Raw genomic sequence first — 12,500 nt, forward strand, 5'->3', positions numbered from 1 at the left:
GCAAGGAGCTGCAACAAATAGACAGTAACCAGCGCGGGCAACAGCCTAACAGTGACGTGCATGCAATTTTCGCGCAATGGCAAAAGTAGCCTTGCGTGCGGAGGATTCTCTTTATTGCGCGATAGTTGGGAGTCGTCTCGAGACTACGTAGCGCCGAGTTGGGAAGGAGAGAGAAATGTGGTCGGCACGGAGATGGCGGTGAGATTTAGTCGTTGGCGAGATTGGGTAGATTGCAGTTGAGATTGGGGTTTGCAACAGTGAAGCTTCGGTTTTTAGGTTTAGGTGGTGGTGTTTTTTTTAGGTATATTTATTTGTCTGTCGATTGCTTCTATGGGAGTCTTTTTCTGTTTTTTTTTTTCTTTTCTTCGAAGTTTTGCCAATGCGAAAGGAAAAGATCACACCAGCCGCTTGGAAAAGGTTCTGGGAGGTTCTTATTTCAATGTGGGAAGGAAAAAACAATAAACCGTGAGGCAAGGGGACAGAGGGGATGGAAGAAGTGGAGAAGAGGGGAAGGGGAGGGGGTAGGAGAGGAGGTGGAAGGGGGAGGTAAGTAGAAGAGGGCGAAGAGAGAGGAAGGGGAACGTAGAGGAGGGAGGGAGGGAGGGAGGAGGAAGGGGAGAGGAGTGGGGCAACCGGCAGAGGGAAGGTACTTCAAGGTCGGGTTCTAGAGCCACCTCAGTTTGGGTCAGCCGGTGCTCGCGGTTGGTCAGTGTCGAGGGGACGGTGTGTGCGACTTGGTGGGGGAGTAGGAGAGGGGGAGGAGGGGGGAGGGGTAGTTAGTGTTGGGATGCGTGGCGTGTGAGGCCAGTCGACCCCGGACAGTCGAAGCAGTGTGTACTCGCGCTCTCATGTTGTTATGAGTGTGTGTGTTGTGTAGAGGTGTGTGTGTGTGTGGACCGTGATTGTGCCGTTATTTTAAGCCGTGGTGGTGTAGATGGTGGAGGATGTACAGGTGCAGAGTGTGACAGTGTCAGTGATGTGTATTGTGTCATCGTCTAGAAAATTGACTCTCGTGCAACAGTGTATCTGATATTTTTATTATGAATGATTCACCTCCAAAGATCACCGCTGTTATTTATGGAACGCAATTCATACCAGTCACCAAACGTCAGGAAATCTCACTCGCATCAGCTGTCGATAAGAGAGAAATAAAAAAGATGGAGAAGTGTCAGTCAGTCCAGTCCGCGTCAGTGAAAGCGATCAAGCATAAATAACAGGAAAGCAGGTGTGGCCAAAACCTTGTTAATAATAATAATCCCGGGATATCACAACGCATCAATCAACGCATCAGGAACCGACAGTGTGCTCGCCTACACGTGCTAGTAGCGCAGCAACGCCGAAATCTTTGCAATAGTGACTTCCAGTTGACCGCAGGGGGGGCATGAGGAGGATGGGGGTGGGGTGGGGTGGGGAGGGGGTATGAGGATAATGTATAATGATTCCACGGAAGGGACATAAACTGTGGAAAATAATCCCAGACTGGAGCCGCGTCGGTGTCTTGTTAGAGAGGGATTAGGCCACTCGGGGTGATTTGTTTGAAGATTAGAAGGTAGTGGTGGTCTTTATGACTTAGGGAGCTGAAATTGTCTTCCTTCTGCCCGCTTCTCCCTCCCCCACCCCCCTAGCCTTTCTTATTTTCTCTTGCTTTTCAGTCTCTTATCCCTTCGCCTTCTTCACTTCTTCTCATTTCTCTTCTCCCTCATCCCCTTCTTCGCCCCTTCTCGTTTTCTCTTCCTTCTCTTCTTCATTCGCCCTTCTCTCTCTCTCTCTCTCTCTCTCTCTCTCTCTCTCTCTCTCTCTCTCTCTCTCTCTCTCTCTCTCACTCACACTCACTCTCACTCTCACTCTCACTCTCACTCTCACTCTCACTCTTTCTTCTTTTCTCCATCCACACTTCTCTCTCTTTCTCTCTCTTCTCTTCTCCTCTCCTTTCTCTTACCCCCGTCTGCTCTCCCTCCCCCCCTGTTCCTCTATCCCCCCCCTTCTCCTCCCTGCCCCTTCCCAAACTCTGTTGGTTCGTGAGTGTGTGGAACCCCCGTTGGTTCGTGAGAGTGTGTGGGTCGCGGTTTTGTCATAGTTTATAAACAATGTAGTGTGTGTAGGAAGATATATATTTTATATATTTTGAGGATATAAATCTTCAGTTTAATTTAAACTGATTTATTGATATCATTTGATTAGCAGTGAGAATTATGGAGAACGTATGGGAATGTATATTTAAAACTGATTTATTGATAAGGACGGAGCTACATATATAATTTATGTGAGATTTATGGAGAAGTCGATTGGGAATGTATTCATTAGCGCACACAAGGGACTATGTATAGAAAAAAGATATTTGAATTATAGAGTAATGAAAGTAGCAGGGTTGCACAAGGACGGAGCTACATATATATATTATACTGTGTAATTTGGATGATTTATTAAAGAAAGTCAGATTGCCGCCGGCGTGATTAATTCATTAGCGCACACCAACAACAGCCGTCGTCTATGTAGTAGAATAAAAGATCCGATCCGCTTGAATTATACATGTATTTCAGACGTACGCGTAGGTATCCATAATTCAAAAGCGATGGCGTCCATCTTGAATACTGGTTTGAAATCATACTTGGATGTTTCATCTTGTGGTATAGATTAGCCTGCTCACCTCCTCTTCTTATCTTTCTTCTTTCTCTTCCTTTTCCTCTCTCTCTCTCTCTTTCTTTCTCCCTTTCGCTCTCCTTCTTATCCTCTTCTCTCTCTCTTCCTCTCTTCTTCCTTCCCTTTCCCTCCTTCTATCCCTTTCCTCTCTTCCCCCCCTCTCTCTCTCCTTTTCTCCGGTCTCCTTAACTCACTCTAACTCTCTTTATCTAATCCCCCCCCCCTTTCTTCCCCCTCTCATTTCTCTCTCTCTCTCTCTCTCTCTCTCTCTCTCTCTCTCTCTCTCTCTCTCTCTCTCTCTCTTTCTTTGTATCTCTCCCTCCCTCTTTCTCTTGGTTTATTGCATCACTCCTTAGACCCCCTCCCTCTCTACCCATATTCCCTTTTCCCTCTTTACCACATCAACCCCTTTCCCCTCTTTGCCTCGCCAACCCCTTCCCTCCTCTTCTCCCCCCCATCCCCCTCCTCCTTTTCCAGTAGGCTTAGTAGAAACCGCTTCTTAGCCCCCCCCCCCCCCAACCGCCTGTGTCGCCCCTTTTCCTCAGGGCGGTCCACCTTCTGGCGTCATCGGGGTATGGCATTTCCTTTTCCGGGCATCGTGTTTATAAACGTGGTGAGGGGCCGGGCCGGGCCGAAGGGGATGGTATTGGCTGGAAGAGTTTTATTTTATTTTTTTTTTCTTGTGATTTTTTTTATTATTGATTTGTTGATTTTTATTTTTGTTGATTTTTAAAAATGTTTATTTCATAATCATCATCGTCATTTCCAACATCGTCATGGCTTCATCTTCTTCTTCATCTTCATCCTCCTCTTTATCATCATCTTCTTCTTCTTCATGATCCTCAATCGTCAATCATCAATCATCATCATCATCAATCATCATCATCAATCATCATCATCATCATCATCATCCTCAATCGTCAATCATCATCATCATCATCATCATCATCATCATCATCATCATCAACAGTCCACATCATCATCCTCAATCATCGTCACTACCATCATCACCATCATCCATTTATCCATACATTATAATAACAACGTTTTATTTATTTACGTATTTTCCTCCTCGCGTTCCTCCTGGCTCCGTATCGTCGTCGTCTGCTAATGGCGTTATGCAAATTTCTATTTCCGTTTAATTACAATTATTTACGGCGCCTTGTTATGCTCGTCTCGTCTCGTCTCGTCTCGTCTCGCTCGCATCTCGCCGCTTGTGATACACAACCCCCGCGGAAAGTATTAATGCGAGAGAACCAGGTTTATGGTTCGCCGTTGTTATTACAGGTGGTGGTGGTGGTGTTTTTTTTTTTTTTTTTTTTTTTTTTTTTTTTTTTTTTTGGTGGAGTTACGGTTCGTGGTTTGTTGCGGCGTGGCGTCGATAAAGCTCTGATATCGATGCACGTTGCAACGGGAGTGGCAGAAGTCCCTTGCAAGTTTTGCAAGCGGTGTAATAGAGCGTGGTTGTCATGCGTGTCTTATGTGATGAATTGCAGAAGGAAGGAGAAGATCTGGGAGAATGTGTCGGTGAAGTTAGCGAAGGAGAAACGAACAAACGAAATAAGAAATAAAGTGTGCGGAGAAAAGGAAAAATAAAAAAAGAGAGAAGAAAAGATGAAATAGAAAATAAAGAGAGAAAATCCATCACAGACGTTACAGAGGAAAACAGTTTTATTACCGATGGAAGGAGGCGGCGGTCGTTCAAGAGAAATTGCATCGCGGAAAGAGAGAGAAGAAAGAGAATAAAGATCGCAGAATCCGAAGAGAGAGAGAGAGAGAGAGAGGAAGAATCCGACTCCCGAGAGATGTCCAAGAGAAGATGACGTCACTGGAGATGTCGGTTGCACAGACCTTGCGGCCGGTGAGTGTCCCCAGCGCTTGTTTTGATAGGCCTACTCTCCTTGGTGAATGAAGTGTTTGATCTTCGTTTGTCTTGACCTTTCACCTTTGACAGGGAGCCTTTGTTGCCTCGGTGATTAACGTTATTGTTTATTCATTCGTTGTTGAAGGAATCATTCGACAAAAGTTTTTGTTTTTTTTCTCCAGATAAGGGGAATGAATTTGATTTTCAGAAATTTGTTATTGACCGTATAGTTATTGTGGTACCTAATTTGAATCTCTCTTTTTCTCTCTTCCTTTCTCTCTCTCTCTCTCTCTCTCTCTCTCTCTCTCTCTCTCTCTCTCTCTCTCTCTCTCTCTCTCTCTCTCTCTCTCTTTCTTTCTGTATCCCTCCCTCCCCCTTCCTTTCTTCCCTCCCTCCTCTTACCCTCCTTCCCTCCCTCCCTCTTCTCTCCCTTCCCTCCTTCCCTCTCCTTTCAACTCCCTTCCCCTTCCTTTTCCTTTCCCTTTCTCTTTCTCTTTCCCTCCCTTCACTTTCCCTCTCACTACCCCCTCCCCCTATCAGTGTACAACGAGGATTCCCCCCCCCCCCCCCCGCCCAACCGAGAACGCTTTAAAGCTGGTCTCTCGTGCAGCCTCCTCCCTCTCCTCCTCCCCCTTTCCCTCTTTCCTTCCTTTCCCTTCCTTTTCCTTCCTCCTTCCTTCCCTTTCCCCTTCCATTTCCCCCCTCCCTTCCCTTCCCTCCTCCTCGTCCCCTCCCCTCCCTTCCTCCCCTCTTCCCTCCTTCCTTTCCTTCCCTTCCCTTCCTTCCCCTTCCTTCCCTCCCCTCCCTTCCCCTCCTTTCCCCTCCTTTCCCTTCCCTTCCCTTCCCTTCCTCGTCTGCCCCATCTCCCCGTCGCGTCGTTGAAACACGCGCGGTCTCGTTCCCGAATGCCAGCCAACCAGCCAGCGTCCGTTCGCCGCCTGAGACCATTGTTTTTGCACGTTGATGTTGATGTTTCGCAGGTACAGCTGGGGCGAAGGCGTGATGATGGTGGTGATGGTGGTAATGATGGTGACGGTACGGTAATGGCGTGGCGGAAGGGAAATGTACCATGCGCAAGAAAGGTATTGGTGATTATTGTGATTATCATGGCAGTAGGGGTGATGTTAGTAAAGGCAATGACGAGAGTTTTGGTGGGAGCAGTTATGATAAGGATGATGATGATAGTAATGATAATGTTATTATACTGATAATGATGATGATAATGATTACATCAGTAGTAGCAGTGGAAACAATATTTATGATATTAATGATAATATTAATAATAATGATGGTAATAATAGTGATAATGACAAATATTAATAATAATAATAATGATGATAACAATGATTATAATAATGACAACAATAACGATAACATAAAGCTGTGCACGCACGTCGCACACGCACATGCAGCCACTCCATTAGCGTGAGGTTAGTGACCAACACCGCCATTTGCCGGGAACAACAGCATCATTGTCCGCCGCCTCCACCCATGATCACGTGGTTTGGAGGCCGAGGGCGTGAGGGTGTAGGGGAGGAGGTGGGGGTGGAGTATGGGTGGCCGGCTATGTTGTTTATGTGTGCCTTCATGTGTATGTCGGGGAAGGAAGAGGAGGAGGATTAGGGTATGTATGAGTGGTGGTGGTGGTGGGGGGGGGGGGCATGGGAGGGGGAGGGGGAGAAGGATGGGGGTTAGGGGAGGTGGGGAGGTAGTGAGAGGGAGGATGAGAGAAAGGCCGTGGGTTGAAATGAGAGAGAGAGAGAGAGAGAGAAAGAGAAAGAGACAGAGAAAGAGAAAGAGAGAGACGGAGAGAGTGAAAGAAAGGAAGAAAGAAAGAGAAAGAGAGATAAAAAAGAGAAGCAGAGAAAGAAGGGAAGCAATGAAAGAGAAAGAGAGAGTAAAACAAGAGAAGCAGAGATACCAACAAGAAAAAAAGAAAGAAAGTAAGCGTCACATAAAACAACAACATCAATTAGATAAGAAGCGAAAGAGTCTCCGTAGGAATAGCGTCTGCAAGCACGTGGCCTAATAGCAAGCACTCGGCCGAGATAGAGATTGACACGTCTGCTTGCGTCTGCGGAGGGAGAAGGCAGGCGCGAATTTTCATGCTCCCGTGAGAACGCAACTTGCTGTCTGCTCCCCTTTGTCTGCTGGCGGGATTAAGGGCGGATGTTTTGTTTGTTGTGCTTTTGGGAACGCAGCTCTCTATATTTGTTCCTGTAATAAAAGTCTGGGACTCTCCCTCCGTGTGTGTGTGTGTATGTGTGTGTGTGTGTATGTGTGTGTGTGTGTATGTGTGTGTGTGGCTTTTGGTAGGGTGAGAACGTGAGGGGATCAGCTGTGAGCGTGGGAGGATAGGGTGATAGTGTGAAGGGATAGGGTGGCAGCGAGGGGGGGGGGGGTGAAGGGTGAAGGGATAGGGTGGCAGCGTAGGAGGATAGTGTGAGGGGGGAGGGGTGAAGGGTGAAGGGTGAGCTTTAAGGTGAGCGGAAGGGGCGTGTGCGGGTGGAGACCGGACTTTACTTGTTGCATCGGTTGCGCAGTGTGCAATCATAATCTTCCCTCCGTGAGTCACGGTCCATTCACACTCTTGACCATTGCCGGACGGACGCCCTCCCACCACTCCACCGACACTCCACTTCCCTCCACCACCCAGCGGCGCCTGTGGCTAACCGCCCTCCCTCCTCTAGCTTATTCTGACCCACAGTATAGTGTAGAACGCCCACACTTTCGTCGCTACCCTTCCCTCACCACTCATCGTACCACGCCCCCTCCCCCACCGCAGACCGCCCACTCGTCGTACCCCCCCCCCCCCACTGCAGATTGCCCACTCTCTTCGTGCCCACCCTGACCCATCCCCGGCGCCCACCCTCACCCATCCCCGGCGCCCACCCTCACCCATCCCCGGCGCCCACCCTCACCCATCCCCGGCGCCCACCAGAACCCACTCGCCCGCCTATCATCTGTCTGCTCTGGGCGATTACCTACCACCGGCTACGTGTCTTGGCTGCTAACCTCACAAACATCTCCGTTTCGAGGCTCCGCTGTTTGTCTTTCCGGTTGTTGTTGTTGTTGGTGGTGGTGGTGGTGGCTGTGGTGTTGCGGCTGTCGGCTCCTCTTTGCGTCGTCATCTTTCCCTATTTTTTTTCTTATTTTTTCGCACAGGGCTAGGACGGGAGGGATAGAGGAAGGAAGGAAGGAAAAGAGAGAGAGAGAGAGAAAGAGAGAGAGAGAGAGAGAGAGAGAGAGAGAGAGAGAGAGAGAGAGAGAGAGAGAGAGAGAGAGAGAGAGAGAGAGAGAGAGAGAGAGAGAGAGAGAGAGAGAGAGAGAGAGAGACAGAGAGAAAGGCGAAAAAGAAGTGACGAGAGACGAAGAGAAGAGATCTACCTTGCATCCTTCGCCGTGCATTTGTCTGTTTGTCCGGCAGTGGATCGCTCCGAAATTGGAAGCGATTCCTTCTAATGCCGAAGGACAGCCTCTCATTACCCTATACGCCTCTTGGTTACAATTGCACGGGTGTTGCGTCGCGCCAGAGAGCTTTGCAACAGGGCAAGCGCCGGGTAATGGACGAGGCTAATGACTAACGGTTTTCAATTTGAAGTGATTGGCTGGCCTTATAGCCAATCGGGAGACGCGGGAATATTGCACAACGGCCTCGCATTGCGCTGATTTCGCCGTATTCCTGTAGCTGCCTGTTTGGCAATGCCGGACGACCTCTCTTTTACTTGCAACATTTTTTGAAACTGTATCATATGTAATCCTTTTTCCCCCAAAAAAAAATGTACGGTGATAGGAAGGATACGTACACGTGTGTGTGTGTGTGTGTGTGTGTGTGTGTGTGTGTGTGTGTGTGTGTGTGTGTGTGTGTGTGTGTGTGTCTGTGTTTGTGTGTGCAAATGCAAATGCAGGAGGAATGAGGTGCTTTGCAAGGACATAATTTTTTGTTCGTACTTTGAGCCTTCACGCATCCATTAGGGAAATGTGTATTGTCGCCGGGGACGGCTTCATAGTATGCAAATGCCATGCATATGGTTGCCAGAAATTTAATGTCCTTGTGTTTATTGTCGGGAAGGTAGTGTATTACCAGCTGCCCCATGCGCGTAGCAAAGGGTGGTGTTATTTGCTTATTCACTTGTTTATTTGCTTGTTTACTTGTTTACGAGGACGAAACGACCTGCGACGGGGTTTTTCGTTTGTTTGTGTATCGACGTTGGGGCGTTTATTTTGCAAACATTTTAGCGAATCTGATGACGGAGGGAATAATCATTTGATGGACATGTAGGCGAGTGGGTAGCTTTATGTTTATTTGTATTGCATTGGAAGGCCTTTTTGTTTGGGGAATCAGGATGAAATTTTTGCATTGTTTATTTTGCAATGGGGTATATGGTTCGAAATGCCCCCTTTTTTATGTGAATTAGTTTGTTCTATGGGGGGAGGGGGAGGGGCGAGGGGGTGTTATATAGGGTATTTCGTTATGCCGGGGTTGATGGGGAATTTAGAGAAAATAATGAATTATTTAGAAATCCCCGTTCGTAAAAGTGTTTAAAAAATGCGATTGAATTATTAATGTTTTTGCGATTTTTTTTTTTTTTTTTTTTATGAAGTATAATTAGGTGTGGATTTTTCTTTTGTTCATCCCGTCGTTTAGTTAATGGAATTGCACCCTTATGCAAATTTGTGTATGGTTTTGATAGATATTACCCACAGCATAAAAAGATAAAAAAAAATCACCCTGAAAGTTATACATATTTTTTTCTACGTTTTGAGAGAACTTTCGAAAAAAAAGAGTTCGAAGAGTAAGAAGAAAAACAGTAAAAGAAAAAAAGAGCTGACGAACTTGATCAACTTTGGTACTACAGGCAATTGCAACTTAACGACCTGTGTAGAGTCCCTGAACAATTACACTGTAATTACTTGGCATCAGCAAAATAAGAGGAGTGTTTTTTTTTTTTTTGTTTCTTTGTTAGGGCGAAGTGACGTGAGGTAGGAGCTTTTTGGTGTTGTTGTTGTTTATTAGAGTGGCGTGACATGAGTTCGGAACTTTTGTTGTTGTTTGTCAGAATGATGTGACATGAGTTTTTGTTTGTTTGTTTGTTTATTAGAGCAAAGTAACATGAGTTAGGAGCCTTTTTTACTATTTATTAGAGTGAAGCATTTTTTGTTGTGTTTTATTCGAGCGAAGTAACATGAATTAAGAGTTTCTGTTGTTGTTGTGGCTTGTTGTTCTCCGTTCGATGCAAGGCGAAGGACATTTGCAAAAGTGAACGACAAGATGGCGCGAACAAGAAGAACGAAAAAGGAAAATGAACATATTGAACGACAGTGTGAGTAGGCTTTGTTTCGCAATATTGCACGTATCATAGGAAGTCATAAAAGACGAAACACGAAGTGGGCGTAAAGATGCAATATATAATATATATATATATATATATATATATATATATATATATATATATATATATATATGTGTGTGTGTGTGTGTGTGTGTGTGTGTGTGTGTGTGTGTGTGTGTCTGTGTGTGTGTGTTTGTGTTTTTTTTACTTATATGACAATGATTTGTTTTTATTTTACATATATGACATGGCTGATTTTTTTTTTCGTTTACTTCGACGGAAGGGGAAGGGGGCGAGGAGGGGGAGAAGGGAGGGAGGGGGGGTCAGAAAGAACAAGGAGTGCTCTGTGTAATGTTCTCCCGAGTGGCAAGAACAGGTATTAGAGAGGACACGGCGCTCAATTGGCAAGTGGACGAACAGATGTATCACTAACAAACAGGTAGATGGACAGATTACCATATAAATAGAAGAGAGGGAAGAGGGACGAGGGGAGGGGGGGGGGAGAAGGAAGGGGAGAGGGAGGAGAGAGGGGGAAAGGTGAAGGAAATGAGGGTGGGGAGGCAAGGGGAGAGGGGGAGAAGGAAAGGGAACGGGGATGGGATGGGGGGAGGGAAGGAGAGAGGAAGAGAAGGAGATGGAAAGATAGGAGGATGAGAGGGAGAAGAAACAGGGAAAGCAAGAGATGAGAGAGAGAGAAAAGAAAGACAGCAAGAGAGGGAAAGAGAAAAGAGAGAGATGCAAGAGAGGACAAAGAGAAAAAGAGGCAGGAAGACAGAAAAAGAGGGAAAGGGAAAATGGGACAGAAGCAATAGAGGGAAAGAGAAGTGAGAGAGAAGCAAGAGTTGAAGAGAGACAACAACAGAGGAAGAGCGACAAGAGAGAGAAAGCAAGAAAGTGAGAGGAAAAAGAGGGACAGCAAGAGAATGAGGAGAGTTAGTGAGAAAGATTTCCGTCAAGCGGCAGGTAGCCCAGACAGCCAGACGCAAATAAAAGCCTCGAAGACACAGGGAGATAAATTTCCACCTTACGTCTCCTGTTTACGTAAAAGGCGAAGGCGGAGGAAGAGGAGGAGGAGGAGAAATAGAAATAGAAATAGAAGATGATGATGGTGATGATTATGATTAATATTATGATTATGATTATGATGATGATGATGGGGAAAGGGAAGGCTAAGGGGAAGGGGAAGATGAAGAGACAGAGAAAGGGAGAAGGGAAAGGAAAGGAAAGGAAAGGAAAGAAAATGGAAGGGAAGGAGGAGATGGAAGTAAAGATGAAAACGAGAGGAAAGAATAAAAAGAAGCGGGCAGCGTGATTTGAGTGGAGCTCAAAGAGATGGAAAGGATTTGTGGCAGGATATTGAAACACAATTCTGTCTCATCTTACTTGTATGGAAAGGTATCAAGTGCGGATATTTATGCGATCGTGCGCTGCAAGGTACAACTGTTGTTAGATGTTTGTGGATGTCTTTGTGGAGGAGAGAGAGGGAGAGGGAGAGGGAGGGAGAGGGAGAGGGGGAAGGGGAAGAGGGAGAGGGAGAGGGGGAGAGGGAGAGGGAGAGAGAGAGAGGGAGAGGGGGAGAGGGAGAGGGGGAGAGGGAGAGAGAGAGAGAGAGAGAGAGAGAGAGAGAGAGAGAGAGAGAGAGAGAGAGAGAGAGAGAGAGAGAGAGAGAGAGAGAGAGAGAGAGAGAGAGAGAGAGAGAGAGAAAGAGAAATACAAGAGTGTTTGCGTACAGCTATATATGTTATCGAGATGGATGTTGGATCATAGACTAGATGCCCCTTAGATTTGCCATCACGGCGATTGTAAGAAAACGAATAGATGGACTCTACGGCCTGTCAATAGGCCTCTAGTATATTTCAACATGTTTTGAAAGCACAGGCCGTGTAACAGCCTTAGAAGAGACAAGGATAAGTGATATGGATGTTCACACTCGTTGTCTGTGTATTATGGATGCACAGATTTCCTTTTCAAACGCTGACAAATTGGAGCATTGTTCCTCTCTATCCTACTACCTCCCACTTCTGCCTCCTGCCTTCCCCTCTCCTCCCCACTCCCATCACGCTTTCCACTTCTCCCTTCCCCTCCTTCCCGCCACTAACCAATCCCCTTCCCATCTTCCCTCCTTTCCCCTCCCTCTCCCCTCCACTCCTCCTTCCCCTCCCTCTCCCCACTACCCACTACCCTCCTCCACTCCTTCCCTTCTCCTTTCCCCTCCCTCCTCCCCACCACTCCTCTTTCCCCTCCCTCTCCCCACTACCCTCCCCCTCCCTCCTCCCCACCACTCCTCCTTCCCCCTCCCTCTCCCCACTACCCACTACCCACTACCTTCTACCCCCCCCCCCACTTCACCCTACCACCACTACCCCCACGAGCAACAAAAGGAGAAATCAGCCGACGCCAAAAGCCCTACAATGGCGTGATTCGGCGGATGCAGATGAAGCGGGAGTCGCGGTGGTGGAAAAAAAGGGGGGTGGGGGATGGGGGTGGGGGTGGGGGGCTGAGAATGGGACAATCAGATGCATTTTCGGGATCGAGGGAAAGGTGGTTGGTTGGTTGGTTGGTTGGCGGTGGTTCCATGGCGTCCTCGTGTGTTTGTGGGCGTGGGCGTGGACGCGGGCGCGGGCGCGAGTGCTGGAGGTGGTTGGGTGAGGGTTTTGGGTAGG

General features: G+C 47.2%; 1 protein-coding gene across 8 annotated transcripts in view; it reads left to right on the forward strand.

Moving 5' to 3' along the window:
* LOC122258856 (Ankyrin-repeat, SH3-domain, and Proline-rich-region containing Protein) overlaps positions 1-12,500 on the forward strand; it is a 565,439-nt gene that overhangs the window by 425,820 nt on the left and 127,119 nt on the right. Inside the window, exon 1 of one of the 8 annotated variants that reach the window (XM_043025121.2) lies at positions 4,137-4,501. The exons of the other annotated variants lie outside the window; for them this stretch is intronic. Coding sequence (XP_042881055.2) covers positions 4,460-4,501 — 42 coding nt within the window. The 5' untranslated portion in view covers positions 4,137-4,459. Of the gene's footprint in view, positions 1-4,136; positions 4,502-12,500 lie in introns of those variants that run through there. 8 annotated transcript variants of the gene reach the window in all.

This window comes from Penaeus japonicus, unplaced genomic scaffold (assembly GCF_977035675.1).
Source record: "Penaeus japonicus unplaced genomic scaffold, GWHDUDI00000001_assembly GWHDUDI00000040, whole genome shotgun sequence".
NCBI lineage: Eukaryota > Metazoa > Arthropoda > Malacostraca > Decapoda > Penaeidae > Penaeus > Penaeus japonicus.